Below are 13,865 nucleotides of genomic sequence, written 5' to 3'. Positions count from 1 at the left end.
TGTTTGCAGACGACATGATTGTTTATCTAGAAAACCCCATTGTCTCAGCCCAAAATCTCCTTAAGCTGATAAGCAACTTCAGCAAAGTCTCAGGATACAAAATCAATGTACAAAAATCACAAGCATTCCTATACACCAACAACAGACAAACAGAGAGCCAAATCATGAGTGAACTCCCATTCACAATTGCTTCAAAGAGAATAAAATACCTAGGAATCCAACTTACAAGGGATGTGAAACACCTCTTCAAGGAGAACTACAAACCACTGCTCAAGGAAATAAAAGAGGATACAAACAAATGGAAGAACATTCCATGCTCATGGGTAGGAAGAATCAATATCGTGAAAATGGCCATACTGCCCAAGGTAATTTACAGATTCAATGCCATCCCCATCAAGCTACCAATGACTTTCTTCACAGAATTGGAAAAAACTACTTTAAAGTTCATATGGAACCAAAAAAGAGCCCGCATCGCCAAGTCAATCCTAAGCCAAAAGAACAAAGCTGGAGGCATCCCACTACCTGACTTCAAACTATACTGCAAGGCTACAGTAACCAAAACAGCATGGTACTGGTACCAAAACAGAGATATAGATCAACGGAACAGAACAGAGCCCTCAGAAATAACGTCGCATATCTATAACTATCTGGTCTTTGACAAACCTGAGAAAAACAAGCAATGGGGAAAGGATTCCCTATTTAATAAATGGTGCTGGGAAAACTGGCTAGCCATATGTAGAAAGCTGAAGCTGGATCCCTTCCTTACACCTTATACAAAAATCAATTCAAGATGGATTAAAGATTTAAACGTTAGACCTAAAACCATAAAAACCCTAGAAGAAAACCTAGGCATTACCATTCAGGACATAGGCATGGGCAAGGACTTCATGTCCAAAACACCAAAAGCAATGGCAACAAAAGCCAAAATTGACAAATGGGATCTAATTAAACTAAAGAGCTTCTGCACAGCAAAAGAAACTACCATCAGAGTGAATAGGCAACCTACAACATGGCAGAAAATTTTCGCAACCTACTCATCTGACAAAGGGCTAATATCCAGAATCTACAGTGAACTCAAACAAATTTACAAGAAAAAAACAAACAACCCCATCAAAAAGTGGGCGAAGGACATGAACAGACACTTCTCAAAAGAAGACATTTATGCAGCCAAAAAACACATGAAAAAATGCTCATCATCACTGGCCATCAGAGAAATGCAAATCAAAACCACTATGAGATATCATCTCACACCAGTTAGAATGGCAATCATTAAAAAGTCAGGAAACAACAGGTGCTGGAGAGGATGTGGAGAAATAGGAACACTTTTACACTGTTGGTGGGACTGTAAACTAGTTCAACCATTGTGGAAGTCAGTGTGGCGATTCCTCAGGGATCTAGAACTAGAAATACCATTTGACCCAGCCATCCCATTACTGGGTATATACCCAAATGACTATAAATCATGCTGCTATAAAAACACATGCACACGTATGTTTATTGCGGCATTATTCACAATAGCAAAGACTTGGAACCAACCCAAATGTCCAACAATGATAGACTGGATTAAGAAAATGTGGCACATATACACCATGGAATACTATGCAGCCATAAAAAATGATGAGTTCATATCCTTTGTAGGGACATGGATGAAATTGGAAACCATCATTCTCAGTAAACTATCGCAAGAACAAAAAACCAAACACCGCATATTCTCACTCATAGGTGGGAATTGAGCAATGAGATCACATGGACACAGGAAGGGGAATATCACACTCTGGGGACTGTGGTGGGGAGGGGGGAGGGGGGAGGGATAGCATTGGGAGATATACCTAATGCTAGATGACGAGTTAGTGGGTGCAGCGCACCAGCATGGCACATGTATACATATGTAACTAACCTGCACAATGTGCACATGTACCCTAAAACTTAAAGTATAATAATAAAAAAAAATTGAAAACTATTATAAAAAGAATACTATGATTATAAATATTTGAAAAGTATATGAAATATGTTTTTACTATTCTTCTAATAGTTGTAATAAGATAATGAGTTAAAGGTCATGCTGTACCAATGTGAAATCCAAAAAAGGAGTCATAATTAATCTTTCTTGGACTCTGTTTACAAATGTTATTACAGTTCTTTACAGAAAATCCTCACATATAAAAAAATCACTGTTCAAACATAGACTATCTGTTGAAATGTAAAGTATATAGAATATAAGTCAACAGCTTCCATTGTGAATGCTTCTTGAACAGGGTTGAGTTTCAACCCTATCACCAATTTTCTGTTGTTTTTATCTCCTGGTTTTGTGATGTATCAAATCCATAAGGCTAGATTTAATTACAGCTTTCTATTGCTTCATAAAATATCCTGTTTGATGTAGACCATTAATTAAACTGCAGACTCTCCTTTTGGCCAAAAAATCCAGATGCTAAGATGTCTTTTTTGATATTTCCCTTTTTGCTGAACACCATAAGCTCTCTTTCCCTAATTTTAAATTTAGTATGATTGATTATTAAATGTACTATGTTTTCTGGTAATTAAGGAAGAAAACAAGTTTCTAAGCAGGAAATGAGTATTGATAACTGTAAGAATAAATGGAGTATATTATAACATGGCTTTTTGTCCCCATTGGCTATTAAACTACTTTCGTAAATTAAGTTTTAGTGTCTATTCAATGTTATGAGAATTGGAATGCTCAATATATAAAGCACTTTAGCCCAAATTTACTTCAACCCTAACCTGAAGCTCAACATTCATAATTAGTGCCCCACCACAACTGCTGTGTCTTCATTTCATAGATTTGGATTTGGGTTGGGGGAGTATTTTCTTTGAGGTCAGATTCTCACAGCAACACAAGCAAACTGTGATCTGATGTTTTCATTGCCTATAGGACCATTGCAACTGCCCACAAACAACATAAGGTAAATTTGCCTTATTGACTCAACTAGAATACAGGCATGAGCGAGATGGGTGCCTTTCTAACACAGCACCTTTGGGGCACTTTTGTTGTTCATATTTATTGAAGGATTTCCAGGCTCATGAGAAAACATGGGATGGAGTTCAAGCCCTGCAGCCCCACAGCTGAGTCTTCAGCCCTCACTGAGCTCTGGTCTAGTCCTGTCCTGGGATTTCCCGGTTTTAGGAAAGTCCAGGGCTCTGTCCCAGCATCCCTCTGCTCAGACTGCAATTGGAAAGAAGTGTGGGGTTCTGAGTGAGTCTACATCCAGCAACCCCAGACTAGACCAGGCAAGGGGAGGACTTGGGCACCACAGTTAGTGACAAAGAGCAAGAAGGAGGGAACTGGCATGTGCCCAGGACCTTCCACATGCTCAGCAGTTCCTGCATGTTTCTCATTTGTCCTCAGAGCCACCCGGATGGGGGGATTGTTCACTCTCTATCACAACTGAATCCACGGGGGCTTGAGAAATCTTGCCAAATCTGGTAGCTCCAACCTCTACCCTGGGCCTTTCCCTAGTTTTCATTACTAAGCTCCAGTTTATACCAGCTCCAGAGAGTGGACCCCGGCCACGTCCTTAGTATTGGAATCTTGGTGCCCTGCCTAAAGCACGCTTCCCTCAGCCCTAGGGGCTTGCCATCTGCCTGAATTTCCAGGCCCAAGCTGCCTCTCTGAGTCAACTTCCTCAGTATCTGTTGTCAGCATCTATGATCATCACCAGCTACTTACATATCTCAGACAACAGGACAAGCACTTTGAATGCCTTATTTACCTAAGTCTCCCCCCTAAAACCAGGAAATTTCAGGACTGGGCAGGTCCAGAGCTCAGAAACCCTCAAATTCAGCCATTTGCTTGCATCCACAAAACTAGGAAGTCTACATTCTTAGCCACCTATTTGCCTTAGCAATACACTACACTAAACCAGTTTGGATCTAAAATTTGATAATTTTTTCACAAAACTTTGCAATAATAAATTGTTATTATCTAATGATCTCTGGAGTTGATAAATAGAAAGACAATTTTGTTTGGTTTTATAATGTATTCAACTTGGTTGGATTTAAAATAAAAATCATTATGTATGCTCTATTAGATACAGACTGGATAGGGAATTGTAGCAATCTTACAAGGATGCTAGGAGCTGACAAGAGATGTGATAAATTTGTCACACAATTTCCCACTAACTGCCACACAGGAAGATCAAGAACCTCTGTGGAAAAGGTTCCTGGAACACTTTCTTACACTCTAATAACTTGGACATTTATTTATTTGATTTCTTTAAAGTTGATGCCAAATTAATCTGAATTAGTTTCAATCTAATTTTCTCCTCTACCCTGGGTAGTTAATGTTTTTAACTATCCAGGTGACTTCTCTATGGGTATTTTCTTTAAGATACTCATTTGTGAACAATTAAAGGGCATTCATTTCTCAACAGATATTTGCAGTGCATTGCCTTTTAAAACGTCATCAATATTAAATGTGCAGGCTGTTTTCACCACAACCACTTAATCCCCATAAATGTGATACACACAGTTTTTAGTATAGGAGCTCCTGGCACCTTGTCCCTTCGGTTTCTGTCTCAGAAGCATCAGCTTACGGCGTCCCTCCCCACTAGCCTGGAAACACACATGTTGTCTTTCATTTTGTGCTGTCGATTGCCCAAAGCTTCCCGTTGGCAGAAGTGTCATGAAATCAGAGCCATCCTGTGCGTATGCTAGGTGGACGCAGCAACTGGGAAAGGCTTCTGGGACGCTTTTCCATGTTGGGACCAGTGGTCTCTGTTAACATGGAAAGCCAAAGACTTGCTTATCACTTGGTTATCTCCACTGCTGGTGCCCTATAGCAATCCTATGATAGAGGTCACCTGCCCTCCCAGGACTGAATTTGAAAGCAGAATAGGTGCCTTTGTTTCTCAGGTCCAGGCTTGTGCCTACCCTTCCTCCATCCAGTGGTTTCCACTATGCTCACAGTCAAGGACAGCTCCCCTCCTTGGACTCTACAGGGCACCAGAATCTAGAGCAGATGTTAAGGAAGGTGGGATGGATGCCTGCCCCAGAATTGTTTAAATTACATTTATTTATTCACCTTCTTCTAAGCCCCTAAACTTCACCCCTCACTAATTTTCTCTATTATCACAAAAGTACCAGCCACAGAGTTATTTTGCTTTATTACCAACACAAAGAGAAGTAACAGCATGGTAACCCTTAAAAAGCTGTTACTGATCTCACCCAGATAAAACAGTATTAGCCATGATTTGACAAGCTCAACAGTAATTCATCATTTTAAAAAGCTACACCAAAGACCATTAAAACTTTCCTTTTTCCTCACAGAATATAAATAAATGTCCTTTCTTGGTTATGATTTAAGAGGGGGTGGGGAAAAAACCGAGGCAGAATGTTGGAAAGGTTTTAGTTTGTTTTGGAAGGTAGGTGGTGTTTGCTCCCCACTCCATAGCCGTGAAGGGGACAGCGCTGCACCCTGGGAGCTGCTCAGCCCAGGCCCTTCAGTGCTCCTCCCTGCACCGGGCCTTGCACCTGTGCCCAGCTGCCCTGGAGCAGGCTCGGTTGATGACACAGACTACTGTGTGGTGCCAGGACAGCTGGGAAAAGTCTCTTCTGCACAATGGACGTCAGCACATTAAAATTATGGCCCCAAAGAGCCAGCAGTTCTATTCCTTCCTGTTCCTTTCATGTTCCAGGTCACACCCCCTACATTAGGATTCTGCGGACACAGACCCCATGAGCAGATAGGAGTCAAGTAAAGTGGAGGCCTGTTTTCCTCCTGCTCCAGAGGTCTGCGGGCGGCCATGGCCGCCGATGATTGTTCACCCTGTGACTGATCACACCTCATGGAGGCAAGGCAGAGGATGATGAAGGCGGAGGATGAGGCAAGGAATCGGTGTTAGGAGTCAACAGGAAGCAACACCATCGGTAGAGGGCCTGGGTTAATCTCTGAAAGCCAATTCCAGGGTTGGCCTAGCCATGGTCATAAAAAGCATTACATGTGCCAAAGAGTCCCTTTCTCTTTCATTCATTAATTTAATCACAAATATTTGCCAAACACTGCGTTAGGCTAGGAGGGCAGAGCGCCGGCCCTCCAGCACCTCAGAGTCTAATGAGGCAGCGAGCACAAGATGAGTAGAGGGAAGGCAGCTAGACAGATAAAGGAAGCCAAGCCCAGCCCTGGGTAGAGGCAGCAGTGGGGAAGGTGTGTCTGGAATAGGTGTGTGTAAAGGTACAAAATGGAACAGCCTCATGAGAAAAGACAAGTTTTTTGTTGTTGTTGTTGTTGTTGTTTTGAGACAGAGTCTCTAACTGTCACCCAGGCTGGAGTGCAGTGGTGCGATCTCAGCTTACTGCAAGCTCCGCCTCCCGGGTTCACTCCATTCTCCTGCCTCAGCCTCCCCAGTAGCTGGGACTACAGGCAGCCGCCACCATGCCTGGCTAATTGTTTTTGTATTTTTTTTTTTAGTAGAGACGGGGTTTCACCGTGTTAGCCAGGATGGTCTCGATCTCCTGACCTCGTGATCTGCCCACCTTGGCCTCCCAAAGTGCTGGGATTACAGGTGTGAGCCACCGTGCCCGGCCGAGGAAAGACAGGTATTTTAAGGAAAGGAAAGGAAACAGCGCACACAAGAGCCCAAGGGGAGGACAGCTGTGGCACATGTCCCAGGGTGACTGCCTGGAGAGTGGGAGCCCCGGGGGCCAAGAGAGGGAAAAGCCTCTATAGGCAGAGACATGGGGTGGAGGCACAGAGACCTTGTGTACCAGACCCAGGGGAGGATGCTCTTAGAGGCACCAGCCTCCATACCATTTTGTCAGGTGCCCACAGCCTTGTGACCTGTGCCCTGCCAGGAAGCACACTAAGATGCTGTATGAGTCAGAGCAGCCTAACAGGAAGAGCTGCAACAAGCAGTCTCCCAAGCCTCAGTTGTGTAACACAATAAAGCTTATTTCTTATTCGCAATCCCATATTCCTGTGAAGATGAATTGGTGTGGAGGGGAGGTGTGGGGCTCCTGCCCGCCTCGCATGCCTCCAGGAACGCATATCCTTCCATGTAAGAGCTCCACCGTCCTCCGGGGACTGCAGGAGGAAGGTTGCTCTGTCTCCAGGCCTAGCAGTTCCACATTCGCTTCCCCAACATCACTGACCAGGACTCAGACACGTGGCCTCTCTAGCTTCAAGGGAAGCTGGGAAATATGACCTACCTGTGGGGTCCAGTGGGAAAGTATCGGTATTCTCAGCCTTTAGAGCAAATTAGTGTCCGAGATATTTTATTTTATTTTTTAGAGACAGGGTCTTCCTCTGTCACCCAGGCTGGAATACAGAAGCACAGTTCGACCTCCTGGGTTCAACCTCCTGAGTAGATAGGACTACAGGCATGCATCACCACACTCGGCCAATTTTTTAAAAATTTTAAAATATTTTTGTATAGTTGGAGTCTCACAATGCTGCCTAGGCTGGCCTCAGACTCCTGGGATTACAGGCATGAACCACCACACCTGGCCAAGGGTTTGACTATTTATATTTAAGGCAAATTTGTCAGTGATTTATTATGCTAGACCAGGGATCAGCAAACTTACAGCTCCAGGGTCAAATCTGGCCCATAGCCTGTTCCTTCCCTCCCTCCTGAATCCCACCTGGCTTAAGGGTCTTTATGTGTTCACAGGAACCAACTGTTCTGAGCACCACCTATGACCAGGCACAACGGCAGGCACTTTGCATGCATATGTCAAGCCAATTGCTAAGGCAGGCATTCTTGTACCCATTCTAGTGTTGAGGAAACTGAGGCTCAGGCAGATGCTCAGTTGACTTGCCCTTCAAGTTAATAAATAGAGGAGCTGGGATTTATGACAAGATTTATCTGACACCAAAGGACATGTGTATTCTTTCCACTCTACTAAGATGCCAATGCCAAAAATAACCCATGGGTCCAAAAGTACAGATGTCTCTGCAACATCTGTTGGAGTCCCCTACCTTTGCCCAAAGCTCCTTTCTGAGGTTTACCAAGATTCCCAGAAAGTGTGGTTCAGCTGTGGGCTTCCCCTGCTCCCCAGTTAATTCCAGGATTTTATTATCAGTTGACCATCCCTGGAGAGCTCAAAGCTCTCTGAAAATAAACAGCAGCATTTCATCTGATAAGATTTGGGATACCTGTCTGAGGATAAAGGGATAATGTTCCCTTCCGAGAGTCTCCAGGGTGTGCTTGGTGGAACTGGCAATTCTCTCCCAGTCATTATATTCTCATCATGCTCCTCATTAAGAAACACCCGGCTTGTCTCTCTGTGTGGTCCATGGACCATCTGAAAGGGCCCTAGATGTTTGTGAAAAAGGAAAATTCCTGAACTCCAACCCTCATCTTTTGATTCCAAACCCTGTGTGTGCGACCCGAGAATGCACACCAACCACTGCTCCTGAGGGCACAAAATAAATGGGTGCAGAGAAAATAATGAAGATGAGAGGGTGTGAGAATAGAATATCTTTTCCCTCATATTTTCCTCTTGGACTCCTCCTTGTACTCTGAGGCTGAGGTTAAGGTCAATGTACTTTCTGCCCTGGTTCACTCCTCTGTCCCATCAGAGGGTGGTACCCTTTATCACACCCACAGCCACTGTCATCACATTATCTCTGTAATTTTCCCTGCCAAGCTTCACGCTGTTTTGAGAAAGACTCGTGTATCTTCGTATCCCCAGCCTAGCCCAGTGCCTAGAATAAAATAAATGCTAAATAAACTTCAGCTGAACTGATGTTGATAATCCAAAATATCAGCTGTCAGAGAGGAGCAGAAGATACTCTTGCACATTCTCATAATGAAGGTCCTTATTGTAAATATTTTCCTTGTTCTGAGGTCCAGAAAGCATTGCTGCATGAATCTGTTTGGCCATTCTGCTGCCTAGACCAAGAATCAGACACCTAGTGGGGTGGCTGTTCACTCATTAGAGTCCTGCTTTCACTCCATTAAAAATAAACTATTAGGCCGGGTGCAGTGGCTCACGCCTGTAATCCCAGCACTTTCGGAGGCCTAGGCGAGCAGATCACCTGAGGTCAGCCTGGCCAATATGCTGAAACCCTGTCTCTACTAAAAATACAAAAAGTAGCCAGGCGCGGTGGCGGGTGCCTGTAATCCCAGCTACTCAGGAGGCTGAGGCAGGAGAATTGCTTGAACCCGGGGGGCAAGGTTGCAGTGAGCTGAGATTGCACCACTGCTCTCCAGCCTGGGCGACACAGCGAGACTTTGTCAAAAAACAAAACAAAACAAAACAAAACAAAAACCTATTACACTATTAAAACACTTTTGTCATCAGCAGAAAGGACTAGTTACTCTGAGGGACAAGAGCCAACATAAAATTTTTGTTGAATTGTTGATGTTTCAGAAAGTATGGGAAAGACACACTCTTCTAATAAAAACAAACAATGGATTCAGTTTTTATAGATTCAGCCAGGTAATCTGGAAGGGAAAAAGTGATTCCAAGTCAAAATGATCTGGAAAGGAAAAACAAATGTGATTCAGTCTATTTTTAAAGGTGTTCTGAAGCCCTGCTCTGAGTGATAGCCTAGGGAGAAGCTCTTTTTTTTTCATCCATGCCATATTAGCAAGCATTGAAAAATCCGAACATCAATCTTGAAGACACTCCCTGGGCAGTGAATTGAAATATTTGGGACAGGGGGTCAGACTCGCTTCTCTGCATTACATTGTATTTTATTCTGCCCAATATCTGACAACAAGATAAGGCCGAGATTTGGACATTAGAAAAGTCTCCACTGAGGAAGTTCAATGTGGGTGATAAATCCACTGCCTTGCCTTGAGCAGGAGACACAAATCAGGAGCTGGCCATAAACGGATGTGCCCTTGGCATTGATTTCTGACTTAGTGTCTTAGAACTATCTCAAGTTGTAAGATGCGAAGGTGGTGTATGAGATTTAAATGACCATTTTGCAACTTTCACATCAGGAGGCTAGAGAACCATTCCCACCAAATGAAAGCACAGCCTTCCCATCTGCCAGTCTGGCTGACTGTGGATCCTGACACCATAAAATGAAACAAAGTAGCCCATTGGAGGACCATGATAGTAAGATAATAAATACAAAGTTTCAACGAGGTTTCTGCAGGTTATAAAGTGTGAGAGATCTGAGTACTATGTTTCATGGACTTGCTTGAAGGATTTTGAGCACTTTATGGAGGAAAGTGGACTGACTTACAATCAAGGCCCCCGGATTTGAATCCAATTTGGCTACATAAATGGCATGGGACCCTGGAAGGTCCTCAGGTCTCTCTTCTATAAAGCCAGGACAATGATACCCCTCCCACCATGGTGCAAGGATGAAGTATTATAGCTATATGGAGGCATTCTGGAGTCTGGTCATCCCGCCCACTTTGTAAACTCTCCCAATTCACCCCTTTGCATGATTTGTATCTTAGGCTTCAAGTTTATAAAAATACACTGGATACATAATGTTAGCTGAAGATGGAACTACAGTTCCTTTCATCAGACAGAATTTGAAAGAAAAAAATTAGTTGAACCAAAGACAGCAAAATATTAGCTATGTAGAATTCAGAGAGTGGCTGACTTGTTTTGGATAGTTGAACTTTATGAATAGATGGGGGTTTTCCTCTTAAGAAACCAAACATGAAAAACAAACCAAAAGCAGCACAAAACTATTTGGAATTTAAAAAGAGGCTGGGCGCGGTGGCTCACACCTGTAATCCCAGCACTTTGGGAGGCCGAGGTGGGCGGATCACGAGGTCAGGAGATCGAGACCATCCTAGCTAACACAGTGAAACCCCGTCTCTACTAAAAATACAAAAAATTAGCCAGGCATGGTGGCAGTCGCCTGTAGTCCCAGCTACTCGGGAGGCTGAGGCAGGAAAATGGCAGGAACCTGGGAGGCGGAGCTTGCAGTAAGCCGAGATCACGCCACTGCACTCCAGCCTGGGCGACAGAGAGAGACTCCGTCTCAAAGAAAACAAAACAAAACAAAACAAAAAAGAATCTCTCCAATATATTTCAAAAACTTTTTTGGGGCTTTAAGGGGTACATTCCTAATATCATTCTACTTCCTTAAAGACTTTTTAATCATTGTTCTGGGCACACCAAACAGTAATCAGGTGGTGACCCTGATGGCATTTGGAGCATTGTAACGGGCTGAATCCAATGGCTAATTTTACAGATGAAAAAAACAAGCCCAGAGAGGGCGAGTGAACTCACCCAAGCCATACAGCCAGCTGGAGACCGAGCCAGCCCCTGACCCTCCATCATTCCACACCGCATTTTAGGAGCCACTGATCTTCATAAAATCACCTTATTGTAACCCCAGGATCCTAGTAACCCTGCAACCCCAGAATGCTTCCAAAGTATCTGTCGGAGCATTAAATTACAGATTTTTATGTCCGTCTTCTTTGATGTCCATGGATCATACTCACTCATGCAAACCTCGCTTGAGCACTTGTTGAGGCTCGTTTTATTCTTCATCTTTAAATGTCTTCAAAAATCAGCTGTCTGCCCTCCATGTGTGTCCTCTGGTTCACTTGGAAAGTAAGCATTAGGCAGCGCGGCTGAGTGGAGTGGAAGAAGCCACCTAACAGATGCGACTCACAGAGATAATGCCCTCTCTCATCCAAGTCCATGCCCTGTCCTTTCAACTGTGAAATCTCTAACCAGACCATCACCAATTATAAAGCAGTCCCCAGCCTTACCATGGATTAAGTAGAAATTAAAGATCCCAACACACATATATATTGCCTGGCTGTCTTGCCAGGGGGTTTTATCCTGAGATCACTCAGCATAGAGCCACTCAGTGTGCGAACACACTTGCATGTGGCATTATAGAAACACCCTGAACACACATACACATTGCCTGGCTGTCCTGCCAGGGGGTTTTATCCCTGGAGCACATAGCATAGAGCCATCCACTGTGCGAACACACCAGCACATGGCGTTATAAAACATGTACAATTGCAGCCACCGACACTCCCAACTGCAGCGAGATAAGCTCACCAGACCAACAGCAACAGCGGCAGAAAGGGCACTCCTACCTCCTAATCCAGTGTTTTCCCCACTATTCAAGTAGGTGATTTTTAAAGTTTATCACAAAAAAAAGACAAACCATTTTTCCTAATGTACCTGATCACATTCAATCTTTTTTTAAAATCAACGTAAGCTGTGATTGTAAACAAAGCTCAGTAAAACTGCTCATCTCTGCAACCCATGCTCAATTGAGGCCGTTTCTGAGTTCCGATTATTACAAAGTGACTCTGCTCTATATCTGGACCTCACAGAGAGGCAATCTTCCATTTCAGCAAGGATGCAGAAACAGATTACTGAGGGCAAGGGTGAAGGAAGCTCCCCTAACTTCCAAATGCACTGACTGCCCAAAATGTGGGGATCGCCCCCGCCTGTAAATGGGTTGGGGATTTGCGTTGGAAGGCTGTGGCCCTCCCGCTATGTTCCTAAAATTTATTACCAGAAAAAAAAAAAAACTAAAATTTATCCAATACTTCAGTTTTCCCAACTTATCCCAGATGTTGCTCTTTGCCCCAAAGCAATTTTACCAAAACCATTCCCCGGGAAAGCCTCGACCTTTGTCCCCTTGCATTTTGAGTAACCATTTGGGCAACTGGAAAAAAGCTGCCGCTGCCTTCAAACGTTGGTTCGCCCTTTCCTTTGACCCTGGAGACCACAAGCGAATCCGGAACTGCCAGCGTCGCTCACCCCAGAGACTGAAGTTCCCTATCGCGCACCTAACCATAATTTCCAATGACGGCGCCCGCACATCTCAAAGATAAGGAACGCGGGGCTGGGTCTTTGACTCCTGAGCAGGCGTGCGCCAGGCGTTTACAACTCGGCTTCGATGAAAGTTTTTGTTCACACCCGAAACCAAAGTATCTGTGCATTAACTCACGGGCTCAGGCAAATAACGAAAGGCTTTTCCCAGCATTTACGACGCGGCACTTCCAAGGGTGCGCTGAATCCTGTCTGTCCCCAGAGGTAGCCGACCGGTCCCCGTCTCCACCGACCTCCCCTGGCGGCCAGCGTCTCACACGCGGCTTGTCCGCCTGGGAGCCAGCATCGTCCTCTCCCGCCGGCTTCCAAAGGGCCGGGGCGCCCTTACCTCGCTGACGATGGTGGAGTGGGCCTGGGCGTAGCGCCAGCCGCCGCGGCACGGCACAAGGGGCGCCGAACGGTTGGGGAAGGCGGCGAGTGGGTCCGCGCAGCTGAGAGCGCTAGTGGCGGAGGCGCTGTCGTTGGCCGCCTCCAGGAGGTAGCGCTGGCAGCGGCCGCGGCGCTCGGGGGGCTCTGGGCCGCGGGAGGCGGGCGCCGTGCGGTTCCACTCCTCCTCCGGACTCCAGCCGCAGCGCTCGGCCAGCGCCGCGGCACTTGGCCCGCGGCACCAGTAGTGGTCGGGCTGCGTGCCCAGGAAGACCACGCCGACGAAGAGGAAGGCGAAGGTGACGCCCGTCAGGCACAGCAGCAAAAACACGCGCCTCTGGAAGCGCCCGAACTCGCCCGCCCGCTGCAGCGCCTCGTCGAAGGAGGGCATGGTGCGCCCGCCGCCCGCCGCCCGCAGCCCGCGCCTCGGAGTGACCCGCGGACCCAGCCGGCGGCCTCTCTTTACTCCGCCGCCTCCCCCGCGCCACCCGCCTCACTCGCCCTGGCGCTGTGCCGGCCGCAGCCGCTCCTCCTGCCCCCCGCGGCCCCCGCCTCTCTTCCCCGGGCGCCCACAGCAGCCCCGGGCCACAGGTCGCGGGAGGGACGGCCGCGAGCCGGGCGCACCCGGCCGGGGTGGGCGCGCGGTGGGGCTCGGGCGGCGCGGCCTGACTACGCGCCAGGGACCCGGCCGGGACCGCGAGTGACGGGCGCAGCCTCCGGCCTGGCGCGGAGCTCCTTTTGGTCCCTGCCAGCAGCCTGCT

The 13,865-nt window shown here is 46.2% G+C and overlaps 1 protein-coding gene across 1 annotated transcript in view; it reads right to left on the bottom strand.

Moving 5' to 3' along the window:
• SLC22A3 (solute carrier family 22 member 3) overlaps nucleotides 1-13,546 on the bottom strand; it is a 109,642-nt gene extending 96,096 nt beyond the window's left edge. Inside the window, exon 1 of the mRNA XM_001152133.8 lies at nucleotides 13,067-13,546. Within this exon, the coding sequence (XP_001152133.2) occupies nucleotides 13,067-13,495 (429 nt within the window). The 5' untranslated portion in view covers nucleotides 13,496-13,546. The remainder of the gene's footprint in view (nucleotides 1-13,066) is intronic.
• Nucleotides 13,547-13,865: the final 319 nt, after the last annotated feature.

The sequence above is a fragment of the Pan troglodytes genome, chromosome 5, assembly GCF_028858775.2.
Source record: "Pan troglodytes isolate AG18354 chromosome 5, NHGRI_mPanTro3-v2.0_pri, whole genome shotgun sequence".
Taxonomy (NCBI): Eukaryota; Metazoa; Chordata; class Mammalia; order Primates; family Hominidae; genus Pan; species Pan troglodytes.
This window is presented reverse-complemented; position numbering and strand designations above follow the sequence as displayed.